This window comes from Arachis duranensis, chromosome 6, assembly GCF_000817695.3.
Source record: "Arachis duranensis cultivar V14167 chromosome 6, aradu.V14167.gnm2.J7QH, whole genome shotgun sequence".
Taxonomy (NCBI): domain Eukaryota; kingdom Viridiplantae; phylum Streptophyta; class Magnoliopsida; order Fabales; family Fabaceae; genus Arachis; species Arachis duranensis.
This window is the reverse complement of record NC_029777.3, coordinates 8,636,228-8,648,891: the sequence shown is the minus strand read 5'-3', so window position 1 is coordinate 8,648,891 and position 12,664 is coordinate 8,636,228. Positions and strand designations below refer to the sequence as shown.

General features: G+C 34.6%; 3 protein-coding genes across 5 annotated transcripts; 1 reads left to right on the top strand and 2 right to left on the bottom strand.

The window, feature by feature from the left end:
- Positions 1–902: 902 nt before the first annotated feature.
- LOC107492527 (probable indole-3-pyruvate monooxygenase YUCCA10) lies at positions 903–3,325 on the bottom strand. Its single transcript, XM_021126445.2, has 4 exons — positions 2,376–3,325; positions 1,903–2,136; positions 1,330–1,455; positions 903–1,244 (listed from the first exon to the last, which is right to left on the bottom strand). The coding sequence occupies exons 1-4, from the start codon at positions 2,988–2,990 to the stop codon at positions 1,074–1,076; spliced, it is 1,146 nt and encodes a 381-aa protein (XP_020982104.1). The 5' UTR covers positions 2,991–3,325; the 3' UTR covers positions 903–1,073.
- A 2,618-nt stretch (positions 3,326–5,943) lies between these two features.
- Positions 5,944–6,779, top strand: LOC107492412 (uncharacterized; the record flags this gene model as incomplete). Its single annotated transcript, XM_016113435.3, has 1 exon — positions 5,944–6,779. A coding segment is annotated over one exon (585 nt), but the record flags the coding sequence as incomplete, so codon positions are not given.
- Positions 6,780–7,971: 1,192 nt separating this feature from the next.
- Positions 7,972–10,735, bottom strand: LOC107492526 (protein NETWORKED 3A). 3 transcript variants are annotated; one of them, XM_016113568.3, is made up of 3 exons: positions 10,506–10,735; positions 9,826–9,959; positions 7,972–9,022 (listed from the first exon to the last, which is right to left on the bottom strand). In XM_016113568.3, exons 2-3 carry the CDS (start codon positions 9,920–9,922, stop codon positions 8,193–8,195), a joined length of 927 nt encoding a protein of 308 aa, XP_015969054.1. In that variant the 5' UTR covers positions 9,923–9,959; positions 10,506–10,735; the 3' UTR covers positions 7,972–8,192. The 3 variants fall into 3 exon arrangements, with proteins under 3 accessions (XP_015969054.1, XP_015969055.1, XP_015969053.3); XM_016113569.3 differs by having other exon boundaries at positions 9,826–9,953; positions 10,506–10,734; XM_016113567.3 differs by lacking the exon at positions 10,506–10,735 and having other exon boundaries at positions 9,826–10,432.
- Between the last annotated feature and the right edge of the window lie 1,929 nt (positions 10,736–12,664).

The window sequence follows — 12,664 nt, the reverse complement described above, 5'->3', positions numbered from 1 at the left end:
TAATGCTAAAAAATCTTAAATTTTTATTTTAATATATAAAATAAATAAAAACTAATATTTAATTTAATCCTTGAATTTATACATAAACTTCAATTTAATTTTTGAGATTTTAATTATCTTTATTTAGTTTATAAACTTTTTTTATTAACGTGTCTCACATTAGTCTTTAGGATAATTTAATAAAAATAGTTGGAAAGTTTTGTAGATATTTTTTAAATTTCTGTAAAACTGTATGCCTTATGGAGTAATTATATAGAAGACAAGAGAGTAAAAATAGATTATGAGACTAGAGGAAACGTATTAAGAAAAAAAAATAAAATCAAAAAACAAAATCAAAATTAATAAAACTCAAATAATTAATTTATATTATTATAATTTTAATATATAAAATAATTATTTAATCTAAACTATATATCACTATTTTTAATAATTAAAATAAAAGATTCTATTTGAATTATCAAGATACTAGATCCCAAATATACCTTCTAAGAGTTCTCCATTTAAGTGTGCACCTTCCAATTGCATATATCATGCGTTATCGTGTCCGAAAGAATAATAGACCCTCAATTTTGCGTAAAGTTCTGGAAGAACTATGTTAAAATAAATTTTGGAGTTCATAATTTCCGGTAATTTCCAAGTTTTTTTTTTTGGTATTAAAAGTAGTTATCTTCAATATACATTTGGTGAGAAGAGAATAATCTCATTTGAGTCATTTCACATTCTTTGGGTCGGGACCCCAGGCTACATCTAGCCCAAACCCAAAAGCAGAAAACTTGTTCGTTACCCGACCCAATATTCAATTCAATTTGGTCTAGTAAAATTCATTGATGGGCCAATCCAAAAAAACAGTTCATATGATGGGCTTCTATGCGGTTTTGTTGTATGTAAAAACATCCTTCATATAGTGACAAAAATAGTGCTTCATAGCTTTGACCAAAAAAAAAATTCTTCATAGTTTGACACTAACATAGTAAAATTTGAATAAAAGTTCAAACTTCAAAGTAACCATACGGGCCAAGAATAGTTTCTAAAAAGGTAACCATACAGGCCAAGAAAACATTAAGAATTACAAGTTAATTGAGAAGTGAGGCAATATCATTTGCTATATTTTGAGCATCACTGTTAGCTCCAAAGAATCCTTTCTGTGCAAGCCCAACGCAGTACAAATTGTTCTTACCCTTCCAGTAATTTGGAAAATTACTTGCCTTGACTAAACCATTTTCATTCAGAAGATCATCACCCCCCTGTAGGTAGTTCATATAACCATGTGACGATTTATATATATAAGTTTAGATATGTTAAATGTGAAGTATTTAATTTGTCCTGTACCTTGAGCCATCTTTGTGTTGATCTATTGAAGCCAGTGCAGAATATGATCGAATCAAATGAGTGACACTTGCCATTTTTAAACAACACTTCGTTACCTCTAACTTTCTCTATTTCTGCCGATAACACCTGAATGGCAACATTATATATCATACAATATACACTAAATTAATATAACATACGACGATAATTGATAGATAAAGACAACACACTACTAAGTATTGTTATTTAATATAGTATGCCTGGACATTTTGAGTTGTAAGGACCAGACAAAGACCTATACGCTTTTAGTTCTTGTTTTTTTATTGTATATGTTGTATTCTACCTCCTACATAGGTATTTTTTTAATCTAATTATACCATTACCCGTTCCTAGGACATAACATCATGCACAAAAATGGATGATTCTAATATGTTTATATTTATGTGGATATCATACTTATCATCTTTTAAAAAGTGTTTAATATTTTTAAAAAAATGTGTCTAAAAATATTATTAAAATATAAAAAAATATGATTTTAATTTTAACAACACTTATTAATAGGGACCGAAATTACCATAAAAAATATGAATATACCTGAATCTCTCCATGCTTGATTTTCTTGATAGTTCCCAAGTCAATGATAGGAAACTTGCCATACTTGATTTTCATGGTGAAAGGTCCTTCACTTGGCCAAGGTAACCCATACTTGCTCAGATCCCCGTACACTATCCTACTCACTATAACAAGCAGCTTCTCCACTGTGCTTAGGGACAAATACTTCAACAACATCCCTGAATAATACATCATATTCCTTGATAGAATATGAACCTACATAATAATACAAACAAAAAACAATAACATTAATCTGCAAAACAGAGCTAGAAACCACAAAATACATTGAAACTATATAAATATTTCCATACACATATTAATGGCTTGAAAAATAGGTGAAAGCATGTGTTTTTGTATGAAGTAGTTATTAGTTAAAAACAGGTAATCATTTAAGGATTTTCAACAATTAACTTCACAAATAAACAGTTGTCGAGAAAGCACCGGAAACTACCTACCGGGCTTCGAACAATGATGGAAGGTTTGGCACCGAAATTGGACAAATCCAAAGCAATCTCCATGCCAGAATTACCAGAACCAACAACAAGAACATGTTCATCTTTGAACTCCTTCCCATTCTTGTATCCTGTGGAGTGCATCACTTTCCCTTTGAAACTCTCCAAACCTTCAACCCGAGGGACACGTGGCTCGGCAGTCTCCCCAGTAGCCACCACCAAGAACCTTCCAGAATACTCTTCAACCTCACCGGAGCTTCTATTCTTAGCCTTCACCTTCCACTTCCGATCCACCTCATCAAACTCCGCAAGCTCCACAGATCTGTGGTACAAAGGGTTGATGTTGAAGTGCTTCACATATGAGTCTAAATACTCAATGAAGAGCTTCTTAGGAACATAGCGAGGGTAGGAATCAGGGAATGGAAGAAAGGGAAGCTCACACACTTTTTTTCCAAGGTGAAGGTGAAGACGGTCATAGGTGTATTTTTGCCATAAGGAAGCAAAACAATCTTCTCTTTCGAGAAGAGTGAATGGTACTGATTTTTGTGTTAAGCATGCTGCAGCAGCTAAACCTGAAGTTCCAGCACCTACTATTATCACTTCTGCTTTTTCCACCATTCTTCTCCTTCTTCAATTTATCTATATTCTTTTTAGTTTAACTTCTTTTCTAACAAGGTGGTTATTTGCTGACTTCGAAAAACCAAGAATTCCACAATTGTGGTTGAAACGGTTGCCAAATGCCACACCAACATATAAGTCATTTAAAACTTTCGGATGGAAAGTCTACGTCAAACTATTTTAAATGAATAAATCTTTTGCAGTAAAAAACTAAATAAAAAACAAACTATATATACTTTCTGGATCAGAAAATGAGGAGAGATGATGAATGAGGTGTGGATTTGGAAGAAGCTCAAATCTTGAGTTTGTCAATCTCAACCACACACACTCGAGTGCACGTGTTTATAACTAACAATTCCACGCAAACACTTTGCTTGTCTAGTAATATTGTTTCCACTTTCCAGTAACAGCATCTTGTTTTTTTTCTCTCAATTATTGTACTGACACAACCGTTATAATTTGTTTGGTTTGTTCTATTCCCTTTCACAAACTGAAAGAAAAACCCATCATTAAATTTGAATTATGAATAGGTTGTACATAGAATCATAGATAACAAATAAAAAAAATGAGACCATTGAATACACAAAAAATACATGTAGAAAAAAAAATAATACATAACGTACTAGAGTCTAAGAATAGTAACATATATTGTATAAATAGACAAACAAAAATATCTGGAAGCCATAATTTGAGAAATATAGAAAGTCATAATTGGCTTTATTTTTATTTTATGTAATGTATTTTTTTATTTATATTGCTTAAGTATTACTGAAATAAATAAATAATTTTAAATATAATAAATATATAATTATAAATATTATATATATAACATTATGAATATTAAATTAAATAAAATAAAGTTATGTTATTGCCAATCTAACATTATTCTAAATATCTCTTAATCCAACTAAGAATTCAATTAATACAAATTCAATAATGGAGTTGAATTTGTTTCGACTTATTTTGGCATATATATTTCAACTTGTTTCCCACTTTTTAGCCGACAATCTTGACTTAAATGATGATTTTTATTATTCAAATCTTTAATTAGCTTCTTTGTTTCTCTTGGCAAGACAGGGAAATGGATCCCCCTCCTAGAGGTCACACCTCATCAAATAATTGAAAAGAAAATTTAATATTATATATTTAATATCAAACATTTTTTTATTATTTAATAGTCTCTTCTCGGCAAATCACAAGACCCTCAATATTTGTTTTTTTTCCTTTTTTGTCATTATACACTACTCACACACTCTTCATTCACACACACTGAGTTCTTAAATTATATCCAACTTTAACTAGAACTTGAACTCAGATGCAGTATTAAAAAGGCATATAGATATGTTATTTATATTAAGCTTTTGCTGCATCTTCTATATTTATTTAAGTAGACTAATAATTAACTTAGTTTTTTTTTTATCTAATAAAGTTCACTAGATGGGCCATTACCAAAACACAGATTCATAAGATAGGCTTTGAAAAATTTTTGCTTGAAGTCCAGGGTCATGATCCAAGGAATATCAGCATAATTGACAATAAACAGTGCATATAAGGTCACCCAAAACAATGATTAAGAGGTGTGGTGAAGACGATGAATGGAGTTGGGATGGATCTTTGTCCGAGTCGGGTACTAGTTGGGTGTTTTGGTGCGGTTTATTTGGGCTTCGGTCTAACTGGGTTGGATTCTGACCAAAAATAAAAAGAAGGCAATAACATGCTTCACAGGTTGACACTAAAATTTGAATAGAAGTTCAAAGTTCAAACCATATAAGATTAGAAAGACAAAAAAAAAATCATATAAAATCTAGACAATAACATAATTACCTAACCATGAAGAAGAGAAGAGTGAAAAATAAAAATATATTTTTTACTATAAACTTAATGTACCAAAAAAAAGAAAAAATTTACATCATAGAATGATACAATGAGTTACCAAAAAATAATCATAATTGTAAACTAAAAAGTTGTTAGAGAAAGCTATAAACAAGTTTTAAAATATAATTAGAATGAGGAGTATTACTTAGGTCAATTTTTTTATTAGTTTAATAGTGATGTTAACAAACAAGTTTATACCCTCTTGATGAGCCATGAAAAGATGGCTAATAAAAAAAGTTGAGAGGGGGTTCAGCAAGGTGTTAGCACTACTGTGGTATTCAGCCATAGGAATTGCGGACATTTTTACTAAGCTTTAAAGAAGAGATGAGAGAAAAACAAAAACATATTTACTACTATAAATTTAAATGTTTAATGCACTGAGAAAAAAAGTGAAAAAACTTACACCGTAAAAAGACATAGTGAAATACTAAGAAAATAACAATAATTGTATACTAAAAAGTGATTGGAACAAGTTATAAACAAATTTTTGAATATAATCAAAATGAGAAGAAGTGTTACATATATTATTTTTTTATTATTTTAATATTGATAATAATTAATTATATTTGGAGTACATTTAGAGTACATAAGATTAACCACTACATATTTTTTCAGTTTTCTATTTTCATTCATTTAAAAATCTTTAAAATAAGAATAAGTAATCTTTAAAATGAAACTCTACTTTCCAAAGCTTTTTTTTTTGTCTGATCTACTGTTCATAGTTAAATTGTGTAAGATTAATTACATTGAAAAATAAAATACACAAAATCACCAGCGGATAGCGGTTTGAAGCTGAAGAACCCGATAGGCCACAGCCCATAGGAGTCCCGAGTCCCTCATAGTTAGAGAAGAAGGAAAATCGAACAAAATCGAACCCGCCGCCTTCCCAAACCTCTTCTCCACTTCAACTTCCCATCACGCAATCCCCGAAATCCCAATTTGTCAAACCCTAATTTCGATCCCCAAATATCCAGATCGATCGAATTCCATGGCAAACCCTTCCTCATCTTCCTCCTCCTCGTCTCAATTCGCCGCCTAATCCTCCGATCCCTCTTGCTTCCCCACCCCCTTCCACTTTCAACAACCGCCTTACGCCGCATACAGCTATCCTCCTCCACCGTCACACCACCACCAATTCCAGCGCGACACTCAGCAACTCTTCCAGCGCGACGCCCAGACCATCACCCCGGAGGCTCTCGAGAGCGTGAAGGCCGCCATAGCCAGCAGCGACGTCGACCACAAGACCGACGCGAAGCGGAAGGCAGTTCCCCGCCGTGCCGCTGGGCAGACGTGGGAGGATCCCTCGCTGGCCGAGTGGCCGGAGAACGACCATCGCTTGTTCTGCGGCGATCTAGGGAACGAGGTGAACGACGACGTTTTGTCGAAGACGTTCACAAGATTCCCTTCGTTTAACATGGCGAGAGTTGTGAGGGACAAGCGATCAGGGAAGACCAAAGGGTACGGATTCGTGAGCTTTGCGGACCCTTCGGACCTCGCTGTGGCTCTGAAGGAGATGAACGGGAAGTACGTTGGGAACAGGCCAATCAAGCTATGCAAGAGCAAGTGGAAGGAGAGGACCGATTATGATGCTGTTGATAAGCAGAAGAAGCACTCCAAGAAGAAGTTGAAGTCTTCCTCCAAGGTTGGCGTGTTGCATTACTAATTAAGGTAGACGTCGAAAAGAAAAAGAAAAAGTGCTTGCATTGAAATCTAATTTGAACTACTTGATGTAGCTATATATGTGAGTTGTTTTAGTTTATGAAGGTTTTGAAAATGACTCATATGTTGTCAATGTTAAATCCATGTAAGTTGCTGATGCGACCAAATTGAACAACTTAGTTACCCACCTCAAGGTTCTGTGAACGTAAGAACCGTTGAGGCTCTGTTTTTTATAACAAGAATTTATGAAAGAAATATGCAATCTGAAAACTAAATAAGGAAATATGCAATCTTGAGGGAGGGTTTAGTAAGGCGATGTCGCTGCCGTATTAGAAGAAATCACGAGCATCTGAACGACAACATAATTACGTAATTATGAGAAAAGAAAAGAGAAAATTTACATTTTGATAAGCCATGAAAAAATGGCTAATAAAATAAGTTGAGGGAGTGAAGCAGTGCCGCTGCCGTGGTATTCAATAGCAGAAATCACGGACATTTTTTATTTTATCATGAATAAGTGAGGAGAAAAAAACAAAAACATATTTGCTACTATAAGTTTAATACACTAAGAAATATATTGAGAAAATTTACACCACGAAATGACAATGAGATACTAAGAAAATAACAATAATCATATACTAAAAAAGGGTTGATGCTGAAGTGCTTCACATATGAGTCTAAATACTCAATGAAGAGCTTCTTAGGAACATAGGGAGGGTAGGAATCAGGTAATGGAAGAAAGGGAAGCTCACACACTTTTTTTCCAAGGTGAAGGTGAAGACAGTCATAGGTGTATTTTTGCCATAAAGAAGCAAAACAATCTTCTCTTTCGAGAGCGATGAATAGTACTGATTTTTGTGTTAAGCATGCTGCAGCAGCTAGACTGAAGTTCCAGCACCTACGATTATCACTACTTCTTTTTCCACCATTATTCTTCAATTCCTCTATCTTTTACGTTAACTCTTCTTCTAACAAGGTCTGTCTTTGGTTTAGTGTACAGGGATTTATGGTTGCTTACTTCCAAAAAATAAAGAACTGCAAAAGTGTGGTAGAAACGGTTGCCACTTGCCACACCAACATAAAAGACATTTACAAAGTTTCGGTTGGAAAGTGTACATCAAACTATTTTAGATAAATAACTTTTTAAACTCGTATAACATATTGTAAACTAATTCAAAATTAATTTACTTTTTGAAAAATAATTTGATACAATTTAAAAACTATGAAACTTCCACTAAGGAGTGATTTTCACTAGTGTGCGTATACGTGATTTCACTTGTCTGGTAACATTGTTTCCATTAACATCATCTTGTTTTTTTTCCCTCTCAATTATTGTGCTTAATGCTTACACAGTTACACTGAATCCATTATAATTTGTTGGTTTGTTCTATTGGCTTTCACAAAGAAAAGTCCATCATTAAATTTGAATCATGAATAGCCAAATAGGTTGTAGGTAGAATCATAGATAACAAATAAAGAAAAATGAAACAATTGAATACATAAACAATAAATAGTACAATACATGTAGAAATAAAACTAATACACAACATACTAGAGTCTAAGAATAGTAACATACATCGTATTAAAAAAATATTCCTTAACCTAGGCTTCTTGCTTAATTACCTAACAAACATATAGACACCCTTTTATAACACAGTTCTTGTAGAATTAAGATATTTGCAAACTAGTTAAACCACGTCTAGAGAGCTCCACACTAGGCTCATTCTTTGGAATCACATTGAAATTGAAATTGAAAATTTTCTCAGACAATTCTCCCACAAATTTGTTGAACTCAAATGGTTTCTTGTTCCATTTCTTGGTGGATTCCTTAGCAACAATGAAGTTTCTCATCTTCACATTCTCCTCCTTCATCACATCAATTGCCATACTCAGTTGCCTTATCACCTCTATCTTCTCCTCGTCCTTCTGCTTGAGTTGTTCCCTCTGTGCCTCATTCTCTTCTTTAAGCCTCTCTATTTCTTCCCTCAGCATCATTACTTCATCACAAGCAGAATCTTTCATCTTGAGTTGATCCTTCTGTGCCTTGGTCTCTTCATTGAGTCTCTTCATCTCATCCCTCAGTCTTATCACTTCATCATTCACAGCAACATATGAAACTTCCACCTCTTCTTTGTGATTAGACTTGCTCTCTTCTTCTTCTTCTTCTACTTCTTGCTCAGGATCATCAACTTCAGATTCCACATCATAACTCTCTGAATAAGTATCATAACCACGATGATCATCTGCAAAAGTCAGCAACTTCTCGAACCGATGCTTGGCCGATGCAAATGGGGATCCTCCTGAATTGAGTAGGCCGATTCCAGTTTCGGGTCTGACTTGATCATAGCGCTCGGCTAGCGAGCGATGCGTCCTATAGAAATCTTCAACCATTCTTAAAAGCTCTGGCCTCTTCTTGTAGTACATCTCTGCACGCTTGGCAAAGGAATCTGCATCTTCTTCAATTACCTTTAACATAGCTTTTGTCTTCTCATTTAGTTCTGCAATAAGCCTCAATAGACATTCACATATCAGTGCTAAATCACTTTTTACTTTTTTACCTTTTCCCTCTCAACAATATAATTCTATGCCACAAATGTAGAGTAGCAGCATATACAAGTCACAGTCAAACTAAACAAAGGTTGCTCCAACGGCTAAATACATAAGGCAAAAAGTAGAAAAAGAACTTGAAAGGCAAGACTCAGATAACGGTGGCCTAAAAACTTTTTATGATCCTACAGCTACACTAGTGACATCATTTTTTTAATTGACAAATGCTACAAGTTAAGAAAAATTGGAAGTTTCTGGTGATTAGTAGTTGATAAAGATTTTTACCTCAATTCTATTAATCTAATGATCAAGTAGCATAATACAAGATTCTGGCAAATAAATTCTTGCAAAAATTCCAACTCCAATATTCTCTTTTACTTGTAAAACACTATATGTCTATACCTATACGAAGATAAGGGGGAGATTAGGTTGGGCCTGAATCATCATGTGTTATGCCACAGTTACAGGGATACGCTCAATCTTTCTTAACTCAATCAAAGCATGATTCAATGCACAGCAGATTATTATTAGTCATTAGAACGAGGGCTAGTTTTTGACAAGAAGATGCTCCTAATTTCAAATCACTGATGAGGCTAAACAAGATGGGCAAAGGACTTTCTATGCATATAAAAAGTTACAAGACAATCTAATAATCACAAATTATCAGTTACAACTTACGAATTTGTCCAAAATTGCAACCGTTTTTGACCATGCAAATTAATAAGGATGGATACAGAGGAATGAAGATTGGAACCTGAAAGAGTGGATTGAAGCCACGGGGAACGGTTAGTGGTGGTGGTTTCAAGCCACCACCAGTGTGAAGGTTGATTCTTGGTCATTTCATCCATCATCTTCTTCTTCCTCTTCTGCTTCACTCTTCTCCTGTTGCTTATCATCAACAAAAACAAACATAAATATGATGGCAAAACAACAAAGAAGAACCTCGGTTTCCCCAAACAAGAAGTGATACGCAAGCATAACCATATATATACTAGCATTAACAAGTCTCCATCACATTCACATACTCCATACAATCACAAACACATATAGCTAAAAGATAAAAACGGAAATCACTAGAAGATAAAAATGAGAAATTGCGTGGAGTAACTAACTGCACCGACTCAACAGTGGCACTGCCTCTTCGTTGTTTACAAGAACACGGTTCCACACAAATCCATATAAGGTCAAAAATGTAAGGATGTTATCGTCATTTCAAACACTGCAATTACTACCAGTAACGAAACCAAAGGGGAACCTTCAAAAACACACAAACATAAAAGCGAGAAAAATTGCAGAAAAAGTTACATCTAACTGAGGTGCATGTACATGGGGGAATACGTTGAGCGATGAGGATAGAAAGGACAAAAGACTCGAACTTCACAATGCCCATCTCGTAAATCAATAAGAGCGGAAAGGAAAGGGCGTAAGACCAACCTGGTTCTTGAATGCTTCCGAGTCAACTCACCGAGTCACAGTGGTGGTCTTCTGCTGCAAGCAGAGACAAAGAGAGGGAGACCGGTATCTTAAAATGTTGTTCTCTTCTTCTTTCTCGATTTTGAATTCTTTTGTCTCTATTCTCACATCTTCACTCAATCATATTCACACACGTGTACCAATCTCATGGTCCCCAATTTCTAGATTTTTTTTCCCTTGTGCAGAGACAGTGGTAAACTGGTAATAACATAAAATATGAATATGGTGTGAGTATATGATTATAACATAATTAACTTTTTAATCATCATGTCACATCTAGTATATTAAATAAATCACATCGTAGTTTAAGAATATGATTTTATATTATATGATAATAATAAATATATTGAAAAACACATGGTGAGTGCGGGATCATGCATGGATTAGTATTTAGTAACGTGATGGAGCGAGCACACATGGTGTAACGGTCGGAAAACGTAATTGAATATGGAGGTTTGGTAAATTAATATGATGGGTGTCCAATTACTTTTCTTTCAATGTTCATTTATTATTATTCTGATTAAAGGAAGTCCACATGAATTGAAAGAAAGTTGTAACGGGCAAGTGATAACAAAGCAAAGCATTGTGGTGGATTAGGGTAGTAAGTACAGCCTGGGCCCAGAGCCTAATTTCATTCATGTTCACATGCCAACGTTTGTGATTTTGGTTTTGGGATATAGAATGTGTTTCTCTACTTTTTTATCTCGTGCACTGTCCTATTACCCGTCTTATATCCATTTCCTCAAATTCCTTTAAGTTTGTTCTTCAGTAGTTCAGTTGCCTTAAAAATGAACCACGGTAATGAAATTAAAAAAAAAAATCAAACAGACTACTATTATCGTTTCCTCTTCTATTTAGGTAGAGGCAACGGGGCGGGTAGGACTCGCCCTGTCCAACAATGAGTATAAAATTTGTTTCGTTTTTATCTGCAAATATTAAAAGGTTGAATCTTAATTTGTTTTTTGCGTATCTCTATAATTATTAAAATCTAATAAATAAAATTAAATTTTAAAATTTATATAATCATTATCACATACATAATATAAATTAAAATAAAAATTTAAATATGATACAATATTATTAATTACACGGATGGTAGTCTCCGAGCTGGTTCGCGCGCTGGAGCCTCCTTCCGACTTGTGTGCGTGAGTGAATGGGGGGTGGTACCTGCAAAGACACTCCGATGCCTAAGTTAGCAAGGGTGTTAGCAGGTCTAGAGAGTATTGGGCTTAGAGATACCTGAGGGGTGTCAGTGTATTTATAGTGGTGAGCCAATAACCACCGTTGGAGTAGTGCCATATCTTTAGGGTGTTAACCGTCCCATTATCTTAGGGAGGTTAAGATATGGCTTGATGAAGTGGTTAGAGAGATTTTAGGGGCGGTTACTCATTTGAATGAGTGTTTATCTGCCAGCTAATCTCGTGCCCGACTTCTTTAGGACAAGTCGTAGTCAATACCGACTTCTTGACACTAGGTCGGTGCGTAGTAAGGCTCAATCCTTTGGACTAAGTCTTTCTTTTGGACCTGGGCCTTTATTATTGGGCCAGGGTATGAACAGTGCCCCTACTTGAGCCCAAGATCTCTTTAGGGCTTGGGTTCAAGTATTTAACTCGGGTTCGTAGCCGACTTTCTTGGAGAAAATACGGATTTTTTAAACCGACGTGATTTTCGCGACCTTTTGTTTCTGACAGTTACGTCTATTCAAGCGTCGTGTCCATTAGGGATGCACTTAGGGATTGATGGCTTTGGTAACGGTGCACTCTCATTAATGACTGCTCCATTTTTACCATTATGCCCCTTAGCATGTTTATAAATACTTTCCCTCTCTTTCATTTTTCCGTTTCTGCGATCTTTCAAATTTCTTCTTTCTTTGTTCGTGCTGCATTCTTTCGTTTGGAGACTTCTGCTTCTTCCAACCTTCACTTTCGGATAAAGGTTAGCTTTTCTTCTTTCACGACATGCCTTGTGTTTGCATGCTTTTATTTTGTGGGTAGATAGGTTGGTCTGTAGATTTTGGCTTCGTATCTCCTCCCTTTAGAGACCGTGTTTTTTTATTTTTCTTTTCTTTTTTCTTTTTGTAGGTTTCTGTCACCTTTCATAAGAAAAAAGAAAATGGCTTC